Genomic DNA, 22,107 nt, shown 5'->3' on the forward strand with positions numbered 1-22,107 from the left:
CCTTCCCTCCCCTTCCCTCTTCTCTCTCTCTCTCCCCCTTCCCTCTCTCCCCTTCCCTATCTCTCTCCCCTTCCCTCCCTCTCTCTCCCTCTCTCCCGTTCCCTCTCTCTCCCTTCCCTCTCTCCCCCTTCCTCTCTCTCCCCTTTCCCTCCCTCTCTTCCCCTTCCCCCTTCTCTCCCTTCCCTCCCCTTCCCTCTCTCTCCTTCTTCTCTCTCCCCTTCCCTCTCTCCCCCTTCCTCTCTCTCCCCTTCCCTCTCTCTCTCCCTTCCCTCTCTCCCCTTCCTCTCTCTCTCCCCCTTCACTCTCTCTCCCCTTCCCTCTCTCTCCCCCTTCCCTCTCTCTCTCCCCTTCCCTCTCTCTCTCCCCTTCCCTCTCTCTCCCCTTCCTCTCTCTCCAAATTCTAATTCCTGTGGTCTCTCTCCCCTTCCCTCTCTCTTCCCCTCTCTCTCTCCCCATTCTAATTCCTGTGGTCTCTCTCCCCTTCCCTTTCTCCCCCTTCCCTCTCTCTCCCCCATTCTAATTCCTGTGGTCTCTCCCCCTTTCCTCTCTCTCCCTCATCCCTCTCCCCCTTCCTCTCTCTCCCCCTTCCCTCTCTCTCCCTCTTCCCTCTCCCCCTTCCCTCTCTCTCCCCTTCCCTCTCTCTCCCCCTTCCCTCTCTCTCCCCTTGCCTTCCCTCTCTCTCCCTTTACCCTCTCCCCCTTCCCTCTCTCCCCCTTCCCTCTCTCTCCCTCCTCCCTCTCCCCTTCCCTCTCTCTCCCCTTCCCTCTCTCTCCCCCTTCCCTATCTCTCCCTCTTCCCTCTCCCCTTCCCTCTCTCTCCCCCTTCCCTCCCCCTTCCCTCTCTCTTCTCTCTCTCCCCCTTCCCTCTCTCTCCCCCTTCCCTCTCTCTCCCCTTCCCTCTCTCTCCCTCTTCCCTCTCTCTCCCCCTTCCCTCTCTCTCCCTCTTTCCTCTCTCTCCCCTTCCCTTCCCTCTCTCTCCCCCTTCCCTTCCCTCTCTCTCCCCCTTCCCTCTCTCTCCCTCCTCCCCTTCCCTCCCCTTCCCTCTCTCCCTTCCCTCTCTCTCCCTTTCCCTCTCCCACTTCCCTCTTTCTCCCCCTTCCCTCTCTCTCCCCCTTCCCTCTCTCCTCCTTCCCTCTCTCTCCCCCTTCCCGCTCTCTCTCCCTCTCCCCCTTCCCTCTCTCTCTCTCCCTTCCCTCTCTCTCCCTCTTCCCTCTCCCACTTCCCTCTCTCTCCCCCTTCCCCTTCCCCTTCCCTCTCTCTCCCCCTTCCCTCTCTCTCCCCCTTCCCTTTCTTTAATTCCTAGGTCTGTGGTCTTTTGACCAGTGGATCCAGTGGAGGATGATGTGTATGTTCATTACTGTCTCCTTATCCTCCTTCCTGCTCCAGGCCCAACGGCCCATTGCACTCTCTCTGTGTGTGTGTGTGTGTGTGTGTGTGTGTGTGTGTGTGTGTGTGTGTGTAAGCAATGGCCCCTCTATAATGACCAGCTGTGACTGGACCTTGATGTCTTTGCCAACCATGAACAGGTGGCCACCCCTCAGGCACCACACAAAGAGAGAGAAGGATGGAGGGAGAGCGAGATAGAGAGGGGGAGTAAGACAGCTCTCTCTCCCTCTCGAGCTGTATGTAGAAAATGTCTGTAGAACTGACCCTAGAGCTGTCTGTCTCAAGCACTGTCTGTAGAACTGCCCCTAGAGTTGTCTGTCTCAAGAACTGTCTGTAGAACTGCCCCTAGAGCTGTCTGTCTCAAGAACTGTCTGTAGAACTGACCCTAGAGCTGTCTGTCTCAAGAACTGCCTGTAGAACTGACCCAAGAGCTGTCTGTCTCAAGAACTGTCTGTAGAACTGACCCTAGAGCTGTCTGTCTCAAGAACTGCCTGTAGAACTGACCCAAGAGCTGTCTGTCTCAAGAACTGTCTGTAAACTGACCCTACTGTCTGTCTCAAGAACTGTCTGTAGAACTGACCCTAGAGCTGTCTGTCTCAGAACTGTCTGTAGAACTGACCCTAGAGCTGTCTGTCTCAAGAACTGTCTGTAGAACTGACCCTAGAGCTGTCTGTCTCAAGAACTGCCTGTAGAACTGACCCTAGAGCTGTCTGTCTCAAGAACTGTCTGTAGAACTGACCCTAGAGCTGTCTGTCTCAAGAACTGCCTGTAGAACTGACCCTAGAGCTGTCTGTCTCAAGAACTGCCTGTAGAACTGACCCTAGAGCTGTCTGTCTCAAGAACTGTCTGTAGAACTGACCCTAGAGCTGTCTGTCTCAAGAACTGTCTGTAGAACTGACCCTAGAGCTGTCTGTCTCAAGAACTGTCTGTAGAACTGACCCTAGAGCTGTCTGTCTCAAGAACTGCCTGTAGAACTGACCCTAGAGCTGTCTGTCTCAAGAACTGTCTGTAGAACTGACCCTAGAACTGTCTGTCTGACTATCTGTCTGTAACACTATCTTCTATCTATCATACAATCTGTATGACAGTCTGTATGACAGTCTGTATGACAGTCTGTATGATAGTCTGTATGACAATCTGTATGATAGTCTGTATGACAGTCTGTATGACAGTCTGTATGACAGTCTGTATGACAGTCTGTATGACAATCAGTATGTAGCACTATCTGTATGACAGTCTGTATGACAGTCTGTATGACAGTCTGTATGTAGCACTATCTGTATGACAGTCTGTATGACAGTCTGTATGTAGCACTATCTGTATGACAGTCTGTATGTAGCACTATCTGTATGACAGTCTGTATGTAGCACTATCTGTATGACAGTCTGTATAACAGTCTGTATGACAGTCTGTATGACAGTCTGTATGTAGCACTATCTGTATGACAGTCTGTATGTAGCACTATCTGTATGTAGCACTATCTGTATGTAGCACTATCTGTATGACAGTCTGTATGACAGTCTGTATGTAGCACTATCTGTATGACAGTCTGTATGTAGCACTAACTGTATGACAGTCTGTATGACAGTCTGTATGTAGCACTATCTGTATGACAGTCTGTATGACAGTCTGTATGTAGCACTATCTGTATGACAGTCTGTATGACAATCTGTATGTAGCACTATCTGTATGACAGTCTGTATGACAGTCTGTATGACAGTCTGTATGATAGTCTGTATGACAGTCTGTATGACAGTCTGTATGATAGTCTGTATGACAGTCTGTATGACAGTCTGTATGTAGCACTATCTGTATGACAGTCTGTATGTAGCACTATCTGTATGACAGTCTGTATAACAGTCTGTATGACAGTCTGTATGATAGTCTGTATGACAGTCTGTATGACAGTCTGTATGTAGCACTATCTGTATGACAGTCTGTATGTAGCACTATCTGTATGACAGTCTGTATGACAGTCTGTATGACAGTCTGTATGACAGTCTGTATGTAGCACTATCTGTATGACAGTCTGTATGTATGACAGTCTGTATGACAGTCTGTATGTAGCACTATCTGTATGACAGTCTGTATGACAGTCTGTATGACAGTCTGTATGACAATCAGTATGTAGCACTATCTGTATGACAGTCTGTATGACAGTCTGTATGACAGTCTGTATGTAGCACTATCTGTATGACAGTCTGTATGACAGTCTGTATGTAGCACTATCTGTATGACAGTCTGTATGTAGCACTAACTGTATGACAGTCTGTATGTAGCACTATCTGTATGACAGTCTGTATGACAGTCTGTATGTAGCACTATCTGTATGACAGTCTGTATGTAGCACTATCTGTATGACAGTCTGTATGACAGTCTGTATGACAGTCTGTATGTAGCACTATCTGTATGACAGTCTGTATGACAGTCTGTATGTAGCACTATCTGTATGACAGTCTGTATGACAGTCTGTATGACAGTCTGTATGTAGCACTATCTGTATGACAGTCTGTATGTAGCACTATCTGTATGACAGTCTGTATGACAGTCTGTATGTAGCACTATCTGTATGACAGTCTGTATGACAGTCTGTATGACAGTCTGTATGACAATCAGTATGTAGCACTATCTGTATGACAGTCTGTATGACAGTCTGTATGACAGTCTGTATGTAGCACTATCTGTATGACAGTCTGTATGTAGCACTATCTGTATGACAGTCTGTATGACAGTCTGTATGTAGCACTATCTGTATCTGTATGTAGCACTAACTGTATGACAGTCTGTATGACAGTCTGTATGACAGTCTGTATGACAGTCTGTATGACAGTCTGTATGTAGCACTATCTGTATGACAGTCTGTATGACAGTCTGTATGAAGGTCTGTGACAGTCTGTATGGCAATCCCCCTCCTCTGTCTCTCTCCCCCTCCTCTGTCTCTCTCCCCCTCCTCTGTCTCTCTCCCCCTCCTCTGTCTCTCTAGCCCATCCTCTGTCTCTCTCCCCCTCCTCTGTCTCTCTCCCCCTCCTCTGTCTCTCTCCCCCTCCTCTGTCTCTCTCCCCTCCCCTGTCTCTCTCCCCCTCCTCTGTCTCTCTCCCCCTCCTCTGTCTCTCTCCCCCTCCTCTCTCTCTCCCCCTCCTCTGTCTCTCCCCCTCCTCTGTCTCCCCCTCCTCTGTCTCTCTCCCCCTCCTCCGTCTCTCTTTCCCCTCCTCTGTCTCTCTCCCCCTCCTCTGTCTCTCTCCCCCTCTTCTGTCTCTCTCCCCCTCCTCTTTGTCTCCCCCTTCCTCTGTCTCTCTCCCCTCCTCTGTCTCTCTCCCCCTCCTCTGTCTCTCTCCCCCTCCTCTGTGTCTCCCCTTCCTCTGTATCTCTCCCCCTCCTCTGTCTCTCTCCCCCTCCTCTGTGTCTCCCCCTTCCTCTGTCTCTCTCCCCCTCCTCTGTGTCTCCCCCTCCTCTGTCTCTCTCCCCCCTCCTCTGTGTCTCCCCCTCCTCTGTCTCCCCCATCCTCTGTGTCTCCCCTTCCTCTGTCTCTCTCCCCCTCCTCTGTCTCTCTCCCCCTCCTCTGTGTCTCCCCCTTCCTCTGTCACTCTCCCCCTCCTCTGTCTCTCTCCCCCTCCTCTGTCTCTCTCCCCCTCCTCTGTCTCTCTCCCCCTCCTCTGTCTCTCTCCCCCTCCTCTGTGTCTCCCCCTTCCTCTGTCTCTCTCCCCCTCCTCTGTCTCTCTCCCCCTCCTCTGTCTCTCTCCCCCTCCTCTGTCTCTCTCCCCCTCCTCTGTCTCTCTCCCCCTCCTCTGTCTCTCTCGCCCCTCCTCTGTCTCTCTAGCCCCTCCTCTGTCTCTCTAGCCCCTCCTCTGTCTCTCTAGCCCCTCCTCTGTCTCTCTCCCCCTCCTCTGTCTCTCTCCCCCTCTCTTCTGTCTCTCTCCCCCTCCTCTTTGTCTCCCCCTTCCTCTGTCTCTCTCCCCCTCCTCTGTCTCTCTCCCCCTCCTCTGTCTCTCTCCCCCTCCTCTGTGTCTCTCACCCTTCCTCTGTCTCTCTCGCCCCTCCTCTGTCTCTCTAGCCCCTCCTCTGTCCCTCTAGCCCCTCCTCTGTCTCTCTCCCCCTCTTCTGTCTCTCTCCCCCTCCTCTGTCTCTCTCCCCCTCCTCTGTGTCTCTCGCCCCTCCTCTGTGTCTCTCGCCCCTCCTCTGTCTCTCTAGCCCCTCCTCTGTCTCTCTAGCCCCTCCTCTGTCTCTCTAGCCCCTCCTCTGTCTCTCTCGCCCCTCCTCTGTCTCTCTCGCCCCTCCTCTGTCTCTCTCGCCCCTCCTCTGTCTCTCTAGCCCCTCCTCTGTCTCTCTCCCCCTCCTCTGTCTCTCTCCCCCTCCTCTGTCTCTCTAGCCCCTCTGTCTCTCTCCCCCTCCTCTGTCTCTCTCGCCCTCCTCTGTCTCTCTAGCCCCTCCTCTGTCTCTCTAGCCCCTCCTCTGTCTCTCTCGCCCCTCCTCTGTCTCTCTAGCCCCTCTGTCTCTCTCCCCCTCCTCTTTGTCTCCCCCTTCCTCTGTCTCTCTCGCCCCTCCTCTGTCTCTCTCGCCCCTCCTCTGTCTCTCTCGCCCCTCCTCTGTCTCTCTAGCCCCTCCTCTGTCACTCTAGCCCCTCCTCTGTCTCTCTAGCCCCTCCTCTGTCTCTCTAGCCCCTCCTCTGTCTCTCTAGCCCCTCCTCTGTCTCTCTCGCCCCTCCTCTGTCTCTCTAGCCCCTCCTCTGTCTCTCTCGCCCCTCCTCTGTCTCTCTCGCCCCTCTGTCTCTCTAGCCCCTCCTCTGTCTCTCTCACCCCTCCTCTGTCTCTCTAGCCCCTCCTCTGTCTCTCTAGCCCCTCCTCTGTCTCTCTCGCCCCTCCTCTGTCTCTCTAGCCCCTCCTCTGTCTCTCTAGCCCCTCCTCTGTCTCTCTAGCCCCTCCTCTGTCTCTCTCGCCCCTCCTCTGTCTCTCTCGCCCCTCCTCTGTCTCTCTCCCCCTCCTCTGTCTCTCTCGCCCCTCCTCTGTCTCTCTCGCCCCTCCTCTGTCTCTCTCGCCCCTCCTCTGTCTCTCTAGCCCCTCCTCTGTCTCTCTAGCCCCTCCTCTGTCTCTCTCGCCCCTCCTCTGTCTCTCTAGCCCCTCCTCTGTCTCTCTCCCCCTCCTCTGTCTCTCTCCCCCTCCTCTGTCTCTCTCGCCCCTCCTCTGTCTCTCTCGCCCCTCCTCTGTCTCTCTCCCCCTCCTCTGTCTCTCTCGCCCCTCCTCTGTCTCTCTAGCCCCTCCTCTGTCTCTCTAGCCCCTCCTCTGTCTCTCTCGCCCCTCCTCTGTCTCTCTAGCCCCTCCTCTGTCTCTCTAGCCCCTCCTCTGTCTCTCTCCCCCTCCTCTTTGTCTCCCCCTTCCTCTGTCTCTCTCGCCCCTCCTCTGTCTCTCTAGCCCCTCCTCTGTCTCTCTCGCCCCTCCTCTGTCTCTCTAGCCCCTCCTCTGTCTCTCTAGCCCCTCCTCTGTCTCTCTCGCCCCTCCTCTGTCTCTCTCCCCCTCCTCTGTCTCTCTCGCCCCTCCTCTGTCTCTCTCGCCCCTCCTCTGTCTCTCTCGCCCCTCCTCTGTCTCTCTAGCCCCTCCTCTGTCTCTCTAGCCCCTCCTCTGTCTCTCTAGCCCCTCCTCTGTCTCTCTCGCCCCTCCTCTGTCTCTCTAGCCCCTCCTCTGTCTCTCTCGCCCCTCCTCTGTCTCTCTAGCCCCTCCTCTGTCTCTCTAGCCCCTCCTCTGTCTCTCTCCCCCTCCTCTTTGTCTCCCCCTTCCTCTGTCTCTCTCGCCCCTCCTCTGTCTCTCTAGCCCCTCCTCTGTCTCTCTCGCCCCTCCTCTGTCTCTCTAGCCCCTCCTCTGTCTCTCTAGCCCCTCCTCTGTCTCTCTAGCCCCTCCTCTGTCTCTCTAGCCCCTCCTCTGTCTCTCTCGCCCCTCCTCTGTCTCTCTCGCCCCTCTGTCTCTCTAGCCCCTCCTCTGTCTCTCTCACCCCTCCTCTGTCTCTCTAGCCCCTCCTCTGTCTCTCTAGCCCCTCCTCTGTCTCTCTAGCCCCTCCTCTGTCTCTCTCGCCCCTCCTCTGTCTCTCTCGCCCCTCCTCTGTCTCTCTAGCCCCTCCTCTGTCTCTCTAGCCCCTCCTCTGTCTCTCTAGCCCCTCCTCTGTCTCTCTAGCCCCTCCTCTGTCTCTCTAGCCCCTCCTCTGTCTCTCTCCCCCCTCCTCTGTCTCTCTAGCCCCTCCTCTGTCTCTCTAGCCCCTCCTCTGTCTCTCTAGCCCCTCCTCTGTCTCTCTAGCCCCTCCTCCGTCCCTGCAAAGAGACACATCCGTACGGAATCCAGGGGAGAGCAACCGATCACCAGGCAGCTCTATTGTAAATTCCATTTAAAAACTCGCAAAATACATTTCAATTGAGGAAAATATGTGAGTCTCTCTATTATTGTAAAATCTTGGAGAGACTAAATTGAGAAGAAATAGGAAGGGCATTTATCTCAACCCTTCCGGATAGACAGAATTGAGAAGAAATTGAAATGGATTGGATCCCATTGCTACATTGTATTGGTCAGAGATCAGGAAACTGAGTGGTAACAGAGTGTGATGTTAATTAAAGAGGCTAACCACTAGTGGATGTATATGTGTTAAGGTGGCAGAGAGACAGGAAGACAGACAGAGACAGACAGACAGGCAGAGAGACAGACAGAGAGACAGGCAGACCGGCAGAGAGACAGACAGACAGGCAGAGAGACAGACAGACAGGCAGAGAGACAGACAGAGAGACAGGCAGACCGGCAGAGAGACAGGCAAGCAGGCAGTCAGGCAGTCAGGCAGGCAGTCAGGCAGTCAGTCAGGCAGGCAGTCAGGCAGTCAGGCAGTCAGGCAGGCAGTCAGGCAGGCAGGCAGGCAGTCAGGCAGGCAGTCAGGCAGGCAGGCAGGCAGGCAGTCAGGCAGTCAGGCAGGCAGTCAGGCAGGCAGGCAGGCAGTCAGGCAGGCAGTCAGGCAGGCAGGCAGGCAGGCAGTCAGGCAGTCAGGCAGTCAGGCAGTCATGCAGTCAGGCAGTCAGGCAGGCAGTCAGGCAGGCAGTCAGGCAGGCAGGCAGGCAGGCAGGCAGGCAGTCAGGCAGTCAGGCAGGCAGGCAGGCAGGCAGGCAGTCAGGCAGTCAGGCAGTCAGGCATATGGTTGAGAGACACTACTGTGTTTTAGCGCTGTGTGTGTTATTCTTCTTCAGAATGTGTGTGTGTGTGTGTGTGCGTCTGTTGTGTTTATGTTCAGAATATGTGTGTGTGTGTGTTGTGTTCTAGTTCAGATCGTGTATGTGCGTGTGTGTTCTGCTTGTAAATATGTGCGTGTCCTGCATCTTACCATGGCACTCTGGCTGTGTGCCCACCCAGGTGCTGTTAGGTTGGCATGTTCTCTCTGAGGAACCTCGTAGGACATATCCCTGTTCACAGCTGAACCCCACCACACTGCCCACTGAGAAGTCTTCTCCGAGTCTGATACCGTGGCCTGGGATACCTGGATCCCCACACAGACCAGACGACTCTCCTGGAGAAGGAGGGGCGGAAAGAGAGATAACACACACATATATATATATATATATATATAGCTTTTAATTAAACCTTTATTTAACTAAGCAACTAAGGAAGTCAGTTAAGAACATTAAGAACACATTCTTGAAGGGTTAACTGCTTTGTTCAGGGGCAGACCGATAGTTTGACCTTGTCAGCTCGGGGAGTCGATCCAGGAGTCGATCCAGCAACCTCTCGGTTACTGTCACCCCAATATATATATATATATATAGCATTTTCTATATTTATTTATATAAATAAATAGAGAAAATGCTTTTCAAGAAGATTAAACATAATCGTCTTGAAAAAAGGTCAGAAAATAAAGATATAGCGCCCGGAAGAGTCTCATAACGCCATTTGGATATAATTTACAATTTCAAATAATTTCTCTCTCGCTCTCCTGGTTCGTCCTTCTGACCTGAGAACCTTAATGTAACAGTCACATGACCTAGTGGCCACATGGAGGGAATGTTACTGTAACAGCTCCCTGACTGTTAGTAGACATGTCCTGCAGTCACATGACCTAGTGGCAGTCACATGACCTAGTGGCAGTCACATGACCTAGTGGCCACATGGGGGGAATGTTACTGTAACAGCTCTCTGACTGTTAGTAGACATGTCCTGCAGTCACATGACCTAGTGGCAGTCACATGACCTAGTGGCCACATGGGGGGAATGTTACTGTAACAGCTCCCTGACTGTTAGTAGACATGTCCTGCAGTCACATGACCTAGTGGCAGTCACATGACCTAGTGGCCACATGGGGGGAATGTTACTGTAACAGCATTTCAACTCTATATCTGACATGGTACAGGTGGTCTATATCTGACATGGTACAGGTGGTCTATATCTGACATGGTACAGGTGGTCTATATCTGACAAGGTACAGATGGTCTATATCTGACATGGTACAGGTGGTCTATATCTGACATGGTACAGGTGGTCTATATCTGACATGGTACAGGTGGTCTATATCTGACATGGTACAGATGGTCTATATCTGACATGGTACAGGTGGTCTATATCTGACATGGTACAGGTGGTCTATATCTGATGTGGTACAGGTGGTGGTCTATATCTGACATGGTACAGGTGGTCTATATCTGACATGGTACAGATGGTCTATATCTGACATGGTACAGGTGGTCTATATCTGACGTGGTACAGGTGGTGGTCTATATCTGACGTGGTACAGGTGGTGGTCTATATCTGACATGGTACAGGTGGTCTATATCTGACGTGGTACAGGTGGTGGTCTATATCTGACATGGTACAGGTGGTCTATATCTGACGTGGTACAGGTGGTCTATATCTGACATGGTACAGGTGGTCTATATCTGACGTGGTACAGGTGGTCTATATCTGACATGGTACAGGTGGTCTATATCTGACATGGTACAGGTGGTCTATATCTGACATGGTACAGGTGGTCTATATCTGACATGGTACAGGTGGTCTATATCTGACATGGTACAGGTGGTCTATATCTGACATGGTACAGGTGGTCTATATCTGACATGGTACAGGTGGTGGTCTATATCTGACATGGTACAGGTGGTCTATATCTGACATGGTACAGATGGTCTATATCTGACATGGTACAGGTGGTCTATATCTGACGTGGTACAGGTGGTGGTCTATATCTGACATGGTACAGGTGGTCTATATCTGACATGGTACAGGTGGTCTATATCTGACATGGTACAGGTGGTCTATATCTGACATGGTACAGGTGGTCTATATCTGACATGGTACAGGTGGTCTATATCTGACATGGTACAGGTGGTCTATATCTGACATGGTACAGGTGGTGGTCTATATCTGACGTGGTACAGGTGGTCTATATCTGACATGGTACAGGTGGTCTATATCTGACATGGTACAGGTGGTCTATATCTGACATGGTACAGGTGGTCTATATCTGACATGGTACAGGTGGTCTATATCTGACGTGGTACAGGTGGTCTATATCTGACATGGTACAGGTGGTCTATATCTGACATGGTACAGGTGGTCTATATCTGACATGGTACAGGTGGTCTATATCTGACATGGTACAGGTGGTCTATATCTGACATGGTACAGGTGGTGGTCTATATCTGACATGGTACAGGTGTCCTTTTTGTTTAAGCCCATAGCCATGTGTGTGAGGTGGATACTTTAGTTTCAAAGTAGATGTTTTAAAGAATACCCAGAAACACTCTGTGTGACCCTGATTTAACCCAATGCAGTGAAAGGTTAAACCAGATTAAATAGCATTTATGTCCTCTATATACTTCATTGTGTTGTCCTGTTTCCCAGTCACCAAGTCAATAGGAATTTAGTGTTTTTTTCCTCAGAAAGAGGTGTGTGTGTGTGTGTGTGTGTTTACCTCAGAAAGAGGTGTTTGTGTTTGTGTGTGTGTGTGTGTGTGTGTGTGTGTGTGTGTGTGTGTGTGTGTGTGTGTGTGTGTGTGTGTGTGTGTGTGTGTTTACCTCAGAAAGAGGTGTTTGTGTTGTGTGTGTGTGTGTGTGTGTGTGTGTGTGTGTGTGTGTGTGTGTGTGTGTGTGTGTGTGTGTGTGTGTGTGTGTGTGTGTGTGTGTGTGTGTGTGTTTACCTCAGAAAGAGGTGTTTTTTTTTTTAAATATGTTTTATGGTCCTCTCCAGCTATCTACAGGATATATGAATGCCATGAATTATATCAATGACATCAAACTGTCAGGCCGGATTTCACTGGAGAGAGGAAGGCCAAGGGACAGGGGGAATGTCTTCATGAAGAAGAACAAGGCTTTCTAACCTGTCTCTGTGTGTGTGTGTGTGTGTGTGTGTGTGTGTGTGTGACATCTCCTCATAGAGACAGCTCTGAGGACCACACATCTCATAGAGACAGCTCTGAGGCCCACACATCTCAGATAGACAGCTCTGAGGCCAACACATCTCAGATAGACAGCTCTGAGGACCACACATTTCATATAGACAGCTCTGAGGACCACACATCTCAGATAGACAGCTCTGAGGCCCAGCTCTGAGACCCACACATCTCATATAGACAGCTCTGAGGACCACACATCTCATATAGACAGCTCTGAGGACCACACATTTCATATAGACAGCTCTGAGGACCACACATCTCCTCAGATAGACAGCTCTGAGGACTACACATCTCCTATAGACAGCTCTGAGGCCCAGCTCTGAGGCCCACACATCTCCTATAGACAGCTCTGAGGACCACACATCTCCTCAGATAGATAGCTCTGAGGACCATACATCTCCTCAGATAGACAGCTCTGAGGACCACACATCTCATATAGACAGCTCTGAGGACTACACATCTCACATAGACAGCTCTGAGGAACACACATCTCAGATAGACAGCTCTGAGGACCACACATCTCAGATAGACAGCTCTGAGGACCACACATCTCCTCAGATAGACAGCTCTGAGGCCCACACATCTCAAATAGACAGCTCTGAGACCCACACATCTCAGATAGACAGCTCTGAGAACCACACATCTCAGATAGACAGCTCTGAGGACCACACATCTCATATAGACAGCTCTGAGGCCCAGCTCTGAGGACCATACATCTCATATAGACAGCTCTGAGACCCACACATCTCAGATAGACAGCTCTGAGGACCACACATCTCCTCAGATAGACAGCTCTGAGGCCCACACATCTCATATAGACAGCTCTGAGGCCCACACATCTCATATAGACAGCTCTGAGGACCACACATCTCCTCAGATAGACAGCTCTGAGGACTACACATCTCCTCAGATAGACAGCTCTGAGGCCCACACATCTCAGATAGACAGCTCTGAGGACCACACATCTCCTCAGATAGACAGCTCTGAGGACCACACATCTCCTCAGATAGACAGCTCTGAGGACCACACCTCTCCTCAGATAGAGAGCTCTGAGGCCCACACATCTCAGATAGACAGCTCTGAGGACTACACATCTCCTCAGATAGACAGCTCTGAGGACCACATATCTCATATAGACAGCTCTGAGGCCCACACATCTCAGATAGACAGCTCTGAGGACTACACATCTCCTCAGATAGACAGGTCTGAGGCCCACACATCTCAGATAGACAGCTCTGAGGACTATCACATCTCCTCAGATAGACAGCTCTGAGGACCACACATCTCATATAGACAGCTCTGAGGCCCACACATCTCATATAGACAGCTCTGAGGACCACACATCTCATATAGACAGCTCTGAGGACTACAAATCTCCTCAGATAGACAGCTCTGAGGACCACACATCTCCTCTGGTAGACAGCTCTGAGGACCACACATCTCATATAGACAGCTCTGAGGACCACACATCTCCTCAGATAGACAGCTCTGAGGACCACACATCTCCTCAGGTAGACAGTTCTGAGGACCACACATCTCCTCAGGTAGACAGCTCTGAGGACCACACATCTCCTCAGGTAGACAGCTCTGAGGACCACACATCTCCTCAGATAGACAGCTCTGAGGACCACACATCTCCTCAGGTAGACAGCTCTGAGGACCACACATCTCCTCAGATAGACAGCTCTGAGGACCACACATCTCCTCAGGTAGACAGCTCTGAGGACCACACATCTCCTCAGATAGACAGCTCTGAGGACCACACATCTCATATAGACAGCTCTGAGGACCACACATCTCCTCAGATAGACAGCTCTGAGGACCACACATCTCAGATAGACAGCTCTGAGGACCACACATCTCCTCAGATAGACAGCTCTGAGGACCACACATCTCCTCAGGTAGACAGCTCTGAGGACCACACATCTCCTCAGGTAGACAGCTCTGAGGACCACACATCTCCTCAGATAGACAGCTCTGAGGACTACACATCTTCTCAGATAGACAGCTCTGAGGACCACACATCTCCTCAGATAGACAGCTCTGAGGACCACACATCTCCTCAGGTAGACAGCTCTGAGGACCACACATCTCCTCAGATAGACAGCTCTGAGGACCACACATCTCCTCAGGTAGACAGCTCTGAGGACCACACATCTCCTCAGATAGACAGCTCTGAGGCCCACACATCTCCTCAGATAGACAGCTCTGAGGACCACACATCTCCTCAGGTAGACAGTTCTGAGGACCACACATCTCCTCAGGTAGACAGCTCTGAGGACCACACATCTCCTCAGATAGACAGCTCTGAGGACCACACATCTCCTCAGGTAGACAGCTCTGAGGACCACAGGGAGCTCTGTCACTAACCCTGCACTGAGCCCACGTCTCTAACAAGACGTTTTATAGGCTCTTTATTCATGTGTTTTACCACAAGATCAAAGTCCAGACTTCAAAAGGTAAATGAAGACGTCAGATTCCCAAGAGGAGCACTGTGATCGTCACTTCCTCTACTATATTCAGGTATTACTATCAGAGCTACTGTCACAGATCAGATCCCATTCCAGACACTTCAACCTCCCATACTGTGTGGTGTGTTGTGTGGTGTGGTGTGGTGTGTGTGGTGTGTGGTGTGGTGTGGTGTGTGTGGTGTGGTGTGGTGTGGTGTGTGGTGTGGTGCGTGTGTGGTGTGTGGTGTGGTGTGGTGTGTGTGGTGTGGTGTGGTGTGGTGTGTGTGGTGTGGTGTGGTGTGTGGTGTGGTGCGTGTGTGGTGTGTGGTGTGGTGCGTGTGTGGTGTGGTGTGTGTGTGGTGTGGTGTGTGGTGTGTGTGGTGTGTGGTGTGTGTGGTGTGGTGGTGTGTGGTGTGTGTGGTGTGGTGTGTGGTGTGGTGTGTGGTGTGTGGTGTGTGGTGTGGTGTGTGGTGTGTGGTGTGTGTGGTGTGGTGTGTTGTGTGTGGTGTGTGGTGTGTGGTGTGGTGTGTGGTGTGTGGTGTGTGTGGTGTGGTGGTGTGGTGTGTGTTTGTGGTGTGTGTGGTGTGGTGTGTGTGGTGTGTGTAGTGTGTGGTGTGGTGTGTGTAGTGTGTGGTGTGTGGTGTGTGTGTGGTATGTGTGGTGTGTTGTGTGGTGTGGTGTGTGTGTGGTGTGGTGTGTGTGTGGTGTGTTGTGTGTGGTGTATGGTGTGTTGTGTGGTGTGGTGTGTGTGTGGTGTGTTGGGTGTGGTGTATGGTGTGTGGTGCGTGTGGTGTGCTGTGTGTGGTGTGGTGTGTGTGGTGTGTGGTGTGTGTGGTGTGGTGTGTTGTGTGTGGTGTATGGTGTGGTGTGTGTGTGGTGTGTGGTGTGTTGTGTGTGGTGTATGGTGTGTGGTGCGTGTGGTGTGCTGTGTGTGGTGTGGTGTGTGTGGTGTGTGTGGTGTGGTGTGTGTTCCATACCAGAGCAGTGTGGTAACGAGCCGCTCCACTGTCCACCCAGCTGACACGTGCGTGTTGTGTTACCGATCACCGTCCTCTGTCCAATGCAGCTGAACCGAATCACCGAACCCACCGTCCGACGGTCACCGGAGATCTGGGCGTAAGGGGGCATGCTGGGACGGTCGCACAACACCACTAACCAATGACAGGAGAGGTGAGAGAGAAATGGACCAATCAGAAGAGAACATAGAAAGAACCTGAACAAGCCGAGTAAATATACCTGGTTGGCCTGTACTTCCTGAACAGGCCTAGTAAATATACCTGGTTGGCCTGTACTTCCTGAACAAGCCTAGTAAATATACCTGGTTGAACTGTACTTCCTGAACAAGCAGAGTAAATATACCTGGTTGGCCTGTACTTCCTGAACAAGCCTAGTAAATATACCTGGTTGGCCTGTACTTCCTGAACAAGCCGAGTAAATATACCTGGTTGGCCTGTACTTCCTGAACAAGCCTAGTAAATATACCTGGTTGGCCTGTACTTCCTGAACAAGCCTAGTAAATATACCTGGTTGGCCTGTACTTCCTGAACAAGCCTAGTAAATATACCTGGTTGGCCTGTACTTCCTGAACAGGTCTAGTAAATATACCTGGTTGGCCTGTACTTCCTGAACAAGCCTAGTAAATATACCTGGTTGGCCTGTACTTCCTGAACAAGCCTAGTAAATATACCTGGTTGGTTAAAATCACATGGTGTGTGTGTGTGTTAATATCCCATGGTGTGTGTTAATATCACATGGTGTGTGTTAATATCACATGGTGTGTGTGTGTGTTAATATCACATGGTGTGTGTGTGTGTTAATATCCCATGGTGTGTGTGTGTGTTAATATCACATGGTGTGTGTGTGTTAATATCACATGGTGTGTGTGTGTTAATATCACATGGTGTGTGTTAATATCCCATGGTGTGTGTGTGTGTTAATATCACATGGTGTGTGTGTGTGTTAATATCCCATGGTGTGTGTGTGTGTTAATATCACATGGTGTGTGTTAATATCCCATGGTGTGTGTGTGTTAATATCACATGGTGTGTGTGTGTTAATATCCCATGGTGTGTGTGTGTTAATATCACATGGTGTGTGTGTGTTAATATCACATGGTGTGTGTGTGTGTTAATATCACATGGTGTGTGTTAATATCCCATGGTGTGTGTGTGTGTGTTAATATCCCATGGTGTGTGTTAATATCACATGGTGTGTGTTAATATCCCATGGTGTGTGTGTGTTAATATCACATGGTGTGTGTGTGTTAATATCACATGGTGTGTGTGTGTTAATATCACATGGTGTGTGTTAATATCCCATGGTGTGTGTGTGTGTTAATATCACATGGTGTGTGTTAATATTCCATGGTGTGTGTGTGTGTTAATATCCCATGGTGTGTGTGTGTGTTAATATCACATGGTGTGTGTGTGTGTTAATATCACATGGTGTGTGTGTGTTAATATCCCATGGTGTGTGTTAATGGTGTGTGTGTGTGTTAATGGTGTGTGTTAATATCACATGGTGTGTGTTAATATCACATGGTGTGTGTGTGTGTTAATATCACATGGTGTGTGTGTGTGTTAATATCCCATGGTGTGTGTGTGTGTGTTAATATCACATGGTGTGTGTGTGTTAATATCCCATGGTGTGTGTGTGTGTTAATATCCCATGGTGTGTGTGTGTGTTAATGGTGTGTGTGTGTTTGTGTGTTAATGGTGTGTGTGTGTGTTAATATCTCATGGTGTGTGTTAATATCACATGGTGTGTGTGTGTTAATATCACATGGTGTGTGTGTTTTAATGGTGTGTGTGTGTTAATATCACATGGTGTGTGTTAATGGTGTGTGTGTGTGTTAATGGTGTGTGTGTGTTAATATCACATGGTGTGTGTGTGTGTGTTAATATCACATGGTGTGTGTGGGTGTTAATATCCCATGGTGTGTGTGTGTGTTAATATCACATGGTGTGTGTGTGTTAATGGTGTGTGTGTGTTAATATCACATGGTGTGTGTGTGTGTGTTAATATCCCATGGTGTGTGTGTGTTAATGGTGTGTGTGTGTGTTAATATCACATGGTGTGTGTGTTAATATCCCATGGTGTGTGTTAATATCCCATGGTGTGTGTGTGTTAATATCACATGGTGTGTGTGTGTTAATGGTGTGTGTGTGTTAATATCCCATGGTGTGTGTGTGTGTTAATATCCCATGGTGTGTGTTAATATTCCATGGTGTGTGTGTGTGTTAATATCCCATGGTGTGTGTGTGTGTTAATATCACATGGTGTGTGTGTGTGTTAATATCACATGGTGTGTGTGTGTTAATATCCCATGGTGTGTGTTAATATCACATGGTGTGTGTTAATATTCCATGGTGTGTGTGTGTGTTAATATCCCATGGTGTGTGTGTGTGTTAATATCACATGGTGTGTGTTAATATCCCATGGTGTGTGTGTGTGTTAATATCCCATGGTGTGTGTGTGTGTTAATATCACATGGTGTGTGTGTGTTAATATCACATGGTGTGTGTTAATATCACATGGTGTGTGTTAATGGTGTGTGTGTGTGTGTTAATGGTGTGTGTGTGTGTTAATGGTGTGTGTTAATATCCCATGGTGTGTGTGTGTTAATATCACATGGTGTGTGTGTGTGTTAATATCCCATGGTGTGTGTGTGTTAATATCCCATGGTGTGTGTGTGTGTTAATATCACATGGTGTGTGTGTGTGTGTTAATATCCCATGGTGTGTGTGTGTGTTAATATCTCATGGTGTGTGTGTGTGTTAATATCACATGGTGTGTGTTAATATCCCATGGTGTGTGTGTGTGTTAATATCACATGGTGTGTGTGTGTGTGTTAATATCCCATGGTGTGTGTGTGTGTTAATATCACATGGTGTGTGTTAATATCCCATGGTGTGTGTGTGTGTTAATATCCCATGGTGTGTGTGTGTGTTAATATCACATGGTGTGTGTTAATATCCCATGGTGTGTGTGTGTGTTAATATCACATGGTGTGTGTGTGTGTGTTAATATCCCATGGTGTGTGTGTGTGTTAATATCACATGGTGTGTGTTAATATCCCATGGTGTGTGTGTGTGTTAATATCCCATGGTGTGTGTGTGTTAATGGTGTGTGTGTGTTAATATCCCATGGTGTGTGTGTGTGTTAATATCACATGGTGTGTGTTAATATCCCATGGTGTGTGTGTGTGTTAATATCCCATGGTGTGTGTGTGTGTTAATATCACATGGTGTGTGTTAATGGTGTGTGTGTGTGTTAATGGTGTGTGTGTGTGTTAATGGTGTGTGTGTGTTAATATCACATGGTGTGTGTGTGTGTGTTAATATCCCATGGTGTGTGTGTGTGTTAATATCCCATGGTGTGTGTGTGTGTTAATATCACATGGTGTGTGTGTGTTAATGGTGTGTGTGTGTTAATATCACATGGTGTGTGTGTGTGTGTTAATATCCCATGGTGTGTGTGTGTTAATGGTGTGTGTGTGTGTTAATATCACATGGTGTGTGTTAATATCCCATGGTGTGTGTTAATATCCCATGGTGTGTGTGTGTGTTAATATCACATGGTGTGTGTGTGTTAATGGTGTGTGTGTGTTAATATCCCATGGTGTGTGTGTGTGTTAATATCCCATGGTGTGTGTTAATATTCCATGGTGTGTGTGTGTGTTAATATCCCATGGTGTGTGTGTGTGTTAATATCACATGGTGTGTGTGTGTGTTAATATCACATGGTGTGTGTGTGTGTTAATGGTGTGTGTGTGTTTGTGTGTTAATGGTGTGTGTGTGTGTTAATATCACATGGTGTGTGTGTGTGTTAATATCACATGGTGTGTGTTAATATCCCATGGTGTGTGTGTGTGTGTTAATATCCCATGGTGTGTGTTAATATCACATGGTGTGTGTTAATATCCCATGGTGTGTGTGTGTTACTATCACATGGTGTGTGTGTGTTAATATCACATGGTGTGTGTGTGTTAATATCACATGGTGTGTGTTAATATCCCATGGTGTGTGTGTGTGTTAATATCACATGGTGTGTGTTAATATTCCATGGTGTGTGTGTGTGTTAATATCCCATGGTGTGTGTGTGTGTTAATATCCCATGGTGTGTGTTAATATTCCATGGTGTGTGTGTGTGTGTTAATATCACATGGTGTGTGTGTGTTAATATCCCATGGTGTGTGTGTGTGTTAATATCCCATGGTGTGTGTGTGTGTTAATGGTGTGTGTGTGTTTGTGTGTTAATGGTGTGTGTGTGTGTTAATATCACATGGTGTGTGTGTGTGTTAATATCACATGGTGTGTGTTAATATCCCATGGTGTGTGTGTGTGTGTTAATATCCCATGGTGTGTGTTAATATCACATGGTGTGTGTTAATATCCCATGGTTTGTGTGTGTTAATATCACATGGTGTGTGTGTGTTAATATCACATGGTGTGTGTGTGTTAATATCACATGGTGTGTGTTAATATCCCATGGTGTGTGTGTGTGTTAATATCACATGGTGTGTGTTAATATTCCATGGTGTGTGTGTGTGTTAATATCCCATGGTGTGTGTGTGTGTTAATATCACATGGTGTGTGTGTGTGTTAATATCACATGGTGTGTGTGTGTTAATATCCCATGGTGTGTGTTAATGGTGTGTGTGTGTGTTAATGGTGTGTGTTAATATCACATGGTGTGTGTTAATATCACATGGTGTGTGTGTGTGTTAATATCACATGGTGTGTGTGTGTGTTAATATCCCATGGTGTGTGTGTGTGTGTTAATATCACATGGTGTGTGTGTGTTAATATCCCATGGTGTGTGTGTGTGTTAATATCCCATGGTGTGTGTGTGTGTTAATGGTGTGTGTGTGTTTGTGTGTTAATGGTGTGTGTGTGTGTTAATATCTCATGGTGTGTGTTAATATCACATGGTGTGTGTGTGTTAATATCACATGGTGTGTGTGTTTTAATGGTGTGTGTGTGTTAATATCACATGGTGTGTGTTAATGGTGTGTGTGTGTGTTAATGGTGTGTGTGTGTTAATATCACATGGTGTGTGTGTGTGTGTTAATATCCCATGGTGTGTGTGTGTGTTAATATCCCATGGTGTGTGTGTGTGTTAATATCACATGGTGTGTGTGTGTTAATGGTGTGTGTGTGTTAATATCACATGGTGTGTGTGTGTGTGTTAATATCCCATGGTGTGTGTGTGTTAATGGTGTGTGTGTGTGTTAATATCACATGGTGTGTGTTAATATCCCATGGTGTGTGTTAATATCCCATGGTGTGTGTGTGTGTTAATATCACATGGTGTGTGTGTGTTAATGGTGTGTGTGTGTTAATATCCCATGGTGTGTGTGTGTGTTAATATCCCATGGTGTGTGTTAATATTCCATGGTGTGTGTGTGTGTTAATATCCCATGGTGTGTGTGTGTGTTAATATCACATGGTGTGTGTGTGTGTTAATATCACATGGTGTGTGTGTGTTAATATCCCATGGTGTGTGTTAATATCACATGGTGTGTGTTAATATTCCATGGTGTGTGTGTGTGTTAATATCCCATGGTGTGTGTGTGTGTTAATATCACATGGTGTGTGTTAATATCCCATGGTGTGTGTGTGTGTTAATATCCCATGGTGTGTGTGTGTGTTAATATCACATGGTGTGTGTGTGTTAATATCACATGGTGTGTGTTAATATCACATGGTGTGTGTTAATGGTGTGTGTGTGTGTTAATGGTGTGTGTGTGTGTTAATGGTGTGTGTTAATATCCCATGGTGTGTGTGTGTTAATATCACATGGTGTGTGTGTGTGTTAATATCCCATGGTGTGTGTGTGTTAATATCCCATGGTGTGTGTGTGTGTTAATATCACATGGTGTGTGTTAATATTCCATGGTGTGTGTGTGTGTTAATATCCCATGGTGTGTGTGTGTGTTAATATCACATGGTGTGTGTTAATATCCCATGGTGTGTGTATATCCCATGGTGTGTGTGTGTGTTAATATCACATGGTGTGTGTGTGTTAATATCACATGGTGTGTGTTAATATCACATGGTGTGTGTTAATAATGGTGTGTGTGTGTGTTAATGGTGTGTGTGTGTTAATGGTGTGTGTTAATATCCCATGGTGTGTGTGTGTTAATATCACATGGTGTGTGTGTGTGTTAATATCCCATGGTGTGTGTGTGTTAATATCCCATGGTGTGTGTGTGTGTTAATATCACATGGTGTGTGTGTGTGTGTTAATATCCCATGGTGTGTGTGTGTGTTAATATCTCATGGTGTGTGTGTGTGTTAATATCACATGGTGTGTGTTAATATCCCATGGTGTGTGTGTGTGTTAATATCACATGGTGTGTGTGTGTGTTAATATCCCATGGTGTGTGTGTGTGTTAATATCACATGGTGTGTGTTAATATCCCATGGTGTGTGTGTGTGTTAATATCCCATGGTGTGTGTGTGTGTTAATATCACATGGTGTGTGTTAATATCCCATGGTGTGTGTGTGTGTTAATATCACATGGTGTGTGTGTGTGTGTTAATATCCCATGGTGTGTGTGTGTGTTAATATCACATGGTGTGTGTTAATATCCCATGGTGTGTGTGTGTGTTAATATCCCATGGTGTGTGTGTGTTAATGGTGTGTGTGTGTTAATATCCCATGGTGTGTGTTAATATCCCATGGTGTGTGTGTGTGTTAATATCCCATGGTGTGTGTGTGTGTTAATATCACATGGTGTGTGTGTGTTAATATCCCATGGTGTGTGTGTGTGTTAATATCACATGGTGTGTGTTAGTATCCCATGGTGTGTGTGTGTTAATATCACATGGTGTGTGTGTGTTAATATCACATGGTGTGTGTGTGTTAAT

General features: G+C 48.1%; 1 protein-coding gene across 1 annotated transcript in view; it reads right to left on the reverse strand.

Moving 5' to 3' along the window:
• Positions 1–22,107, reverse strand: part of csmd2 (CUB and Sushi multiple domains 2) — a 726,975-nt gene that overhangs the window by 51,782 nt on the left and 653,086 nt on the right. The window contains exons 26-27 of the mRNA XM_065020074.1: positions 15,211–15,384; positions 8,727–8,909 (exon numbers count right to left, since the gene is read on the reverse strand). Of these exons, the coding sequence (XP_064876146.1) occupies positions 8,727–8,909; positions 15,211–15,384 (357 nt within the window). The remainder of the gene's footprint in view (positions 1–8,726; positions 8,910–15,210; positions 15,385–22,107) is intronic.

The sequence above is a fragment of the Oncorhynchus nerka genome, linkage group LG7, assembly GCF_034236695.1.
Source record: "Oncorhynchus nerka isolate Pitt River linkage group LG7, Oner_Uvic_2.0, whole genome shotgun sequence".
Taxonomy (NCBI): domain Eukaryota; kingdom Metazoa; phylum Chordata; class Actinopteri; order Salmoniformes; family Salmonidae; genus Oncorhynchus; species Oncorhynchus nerka.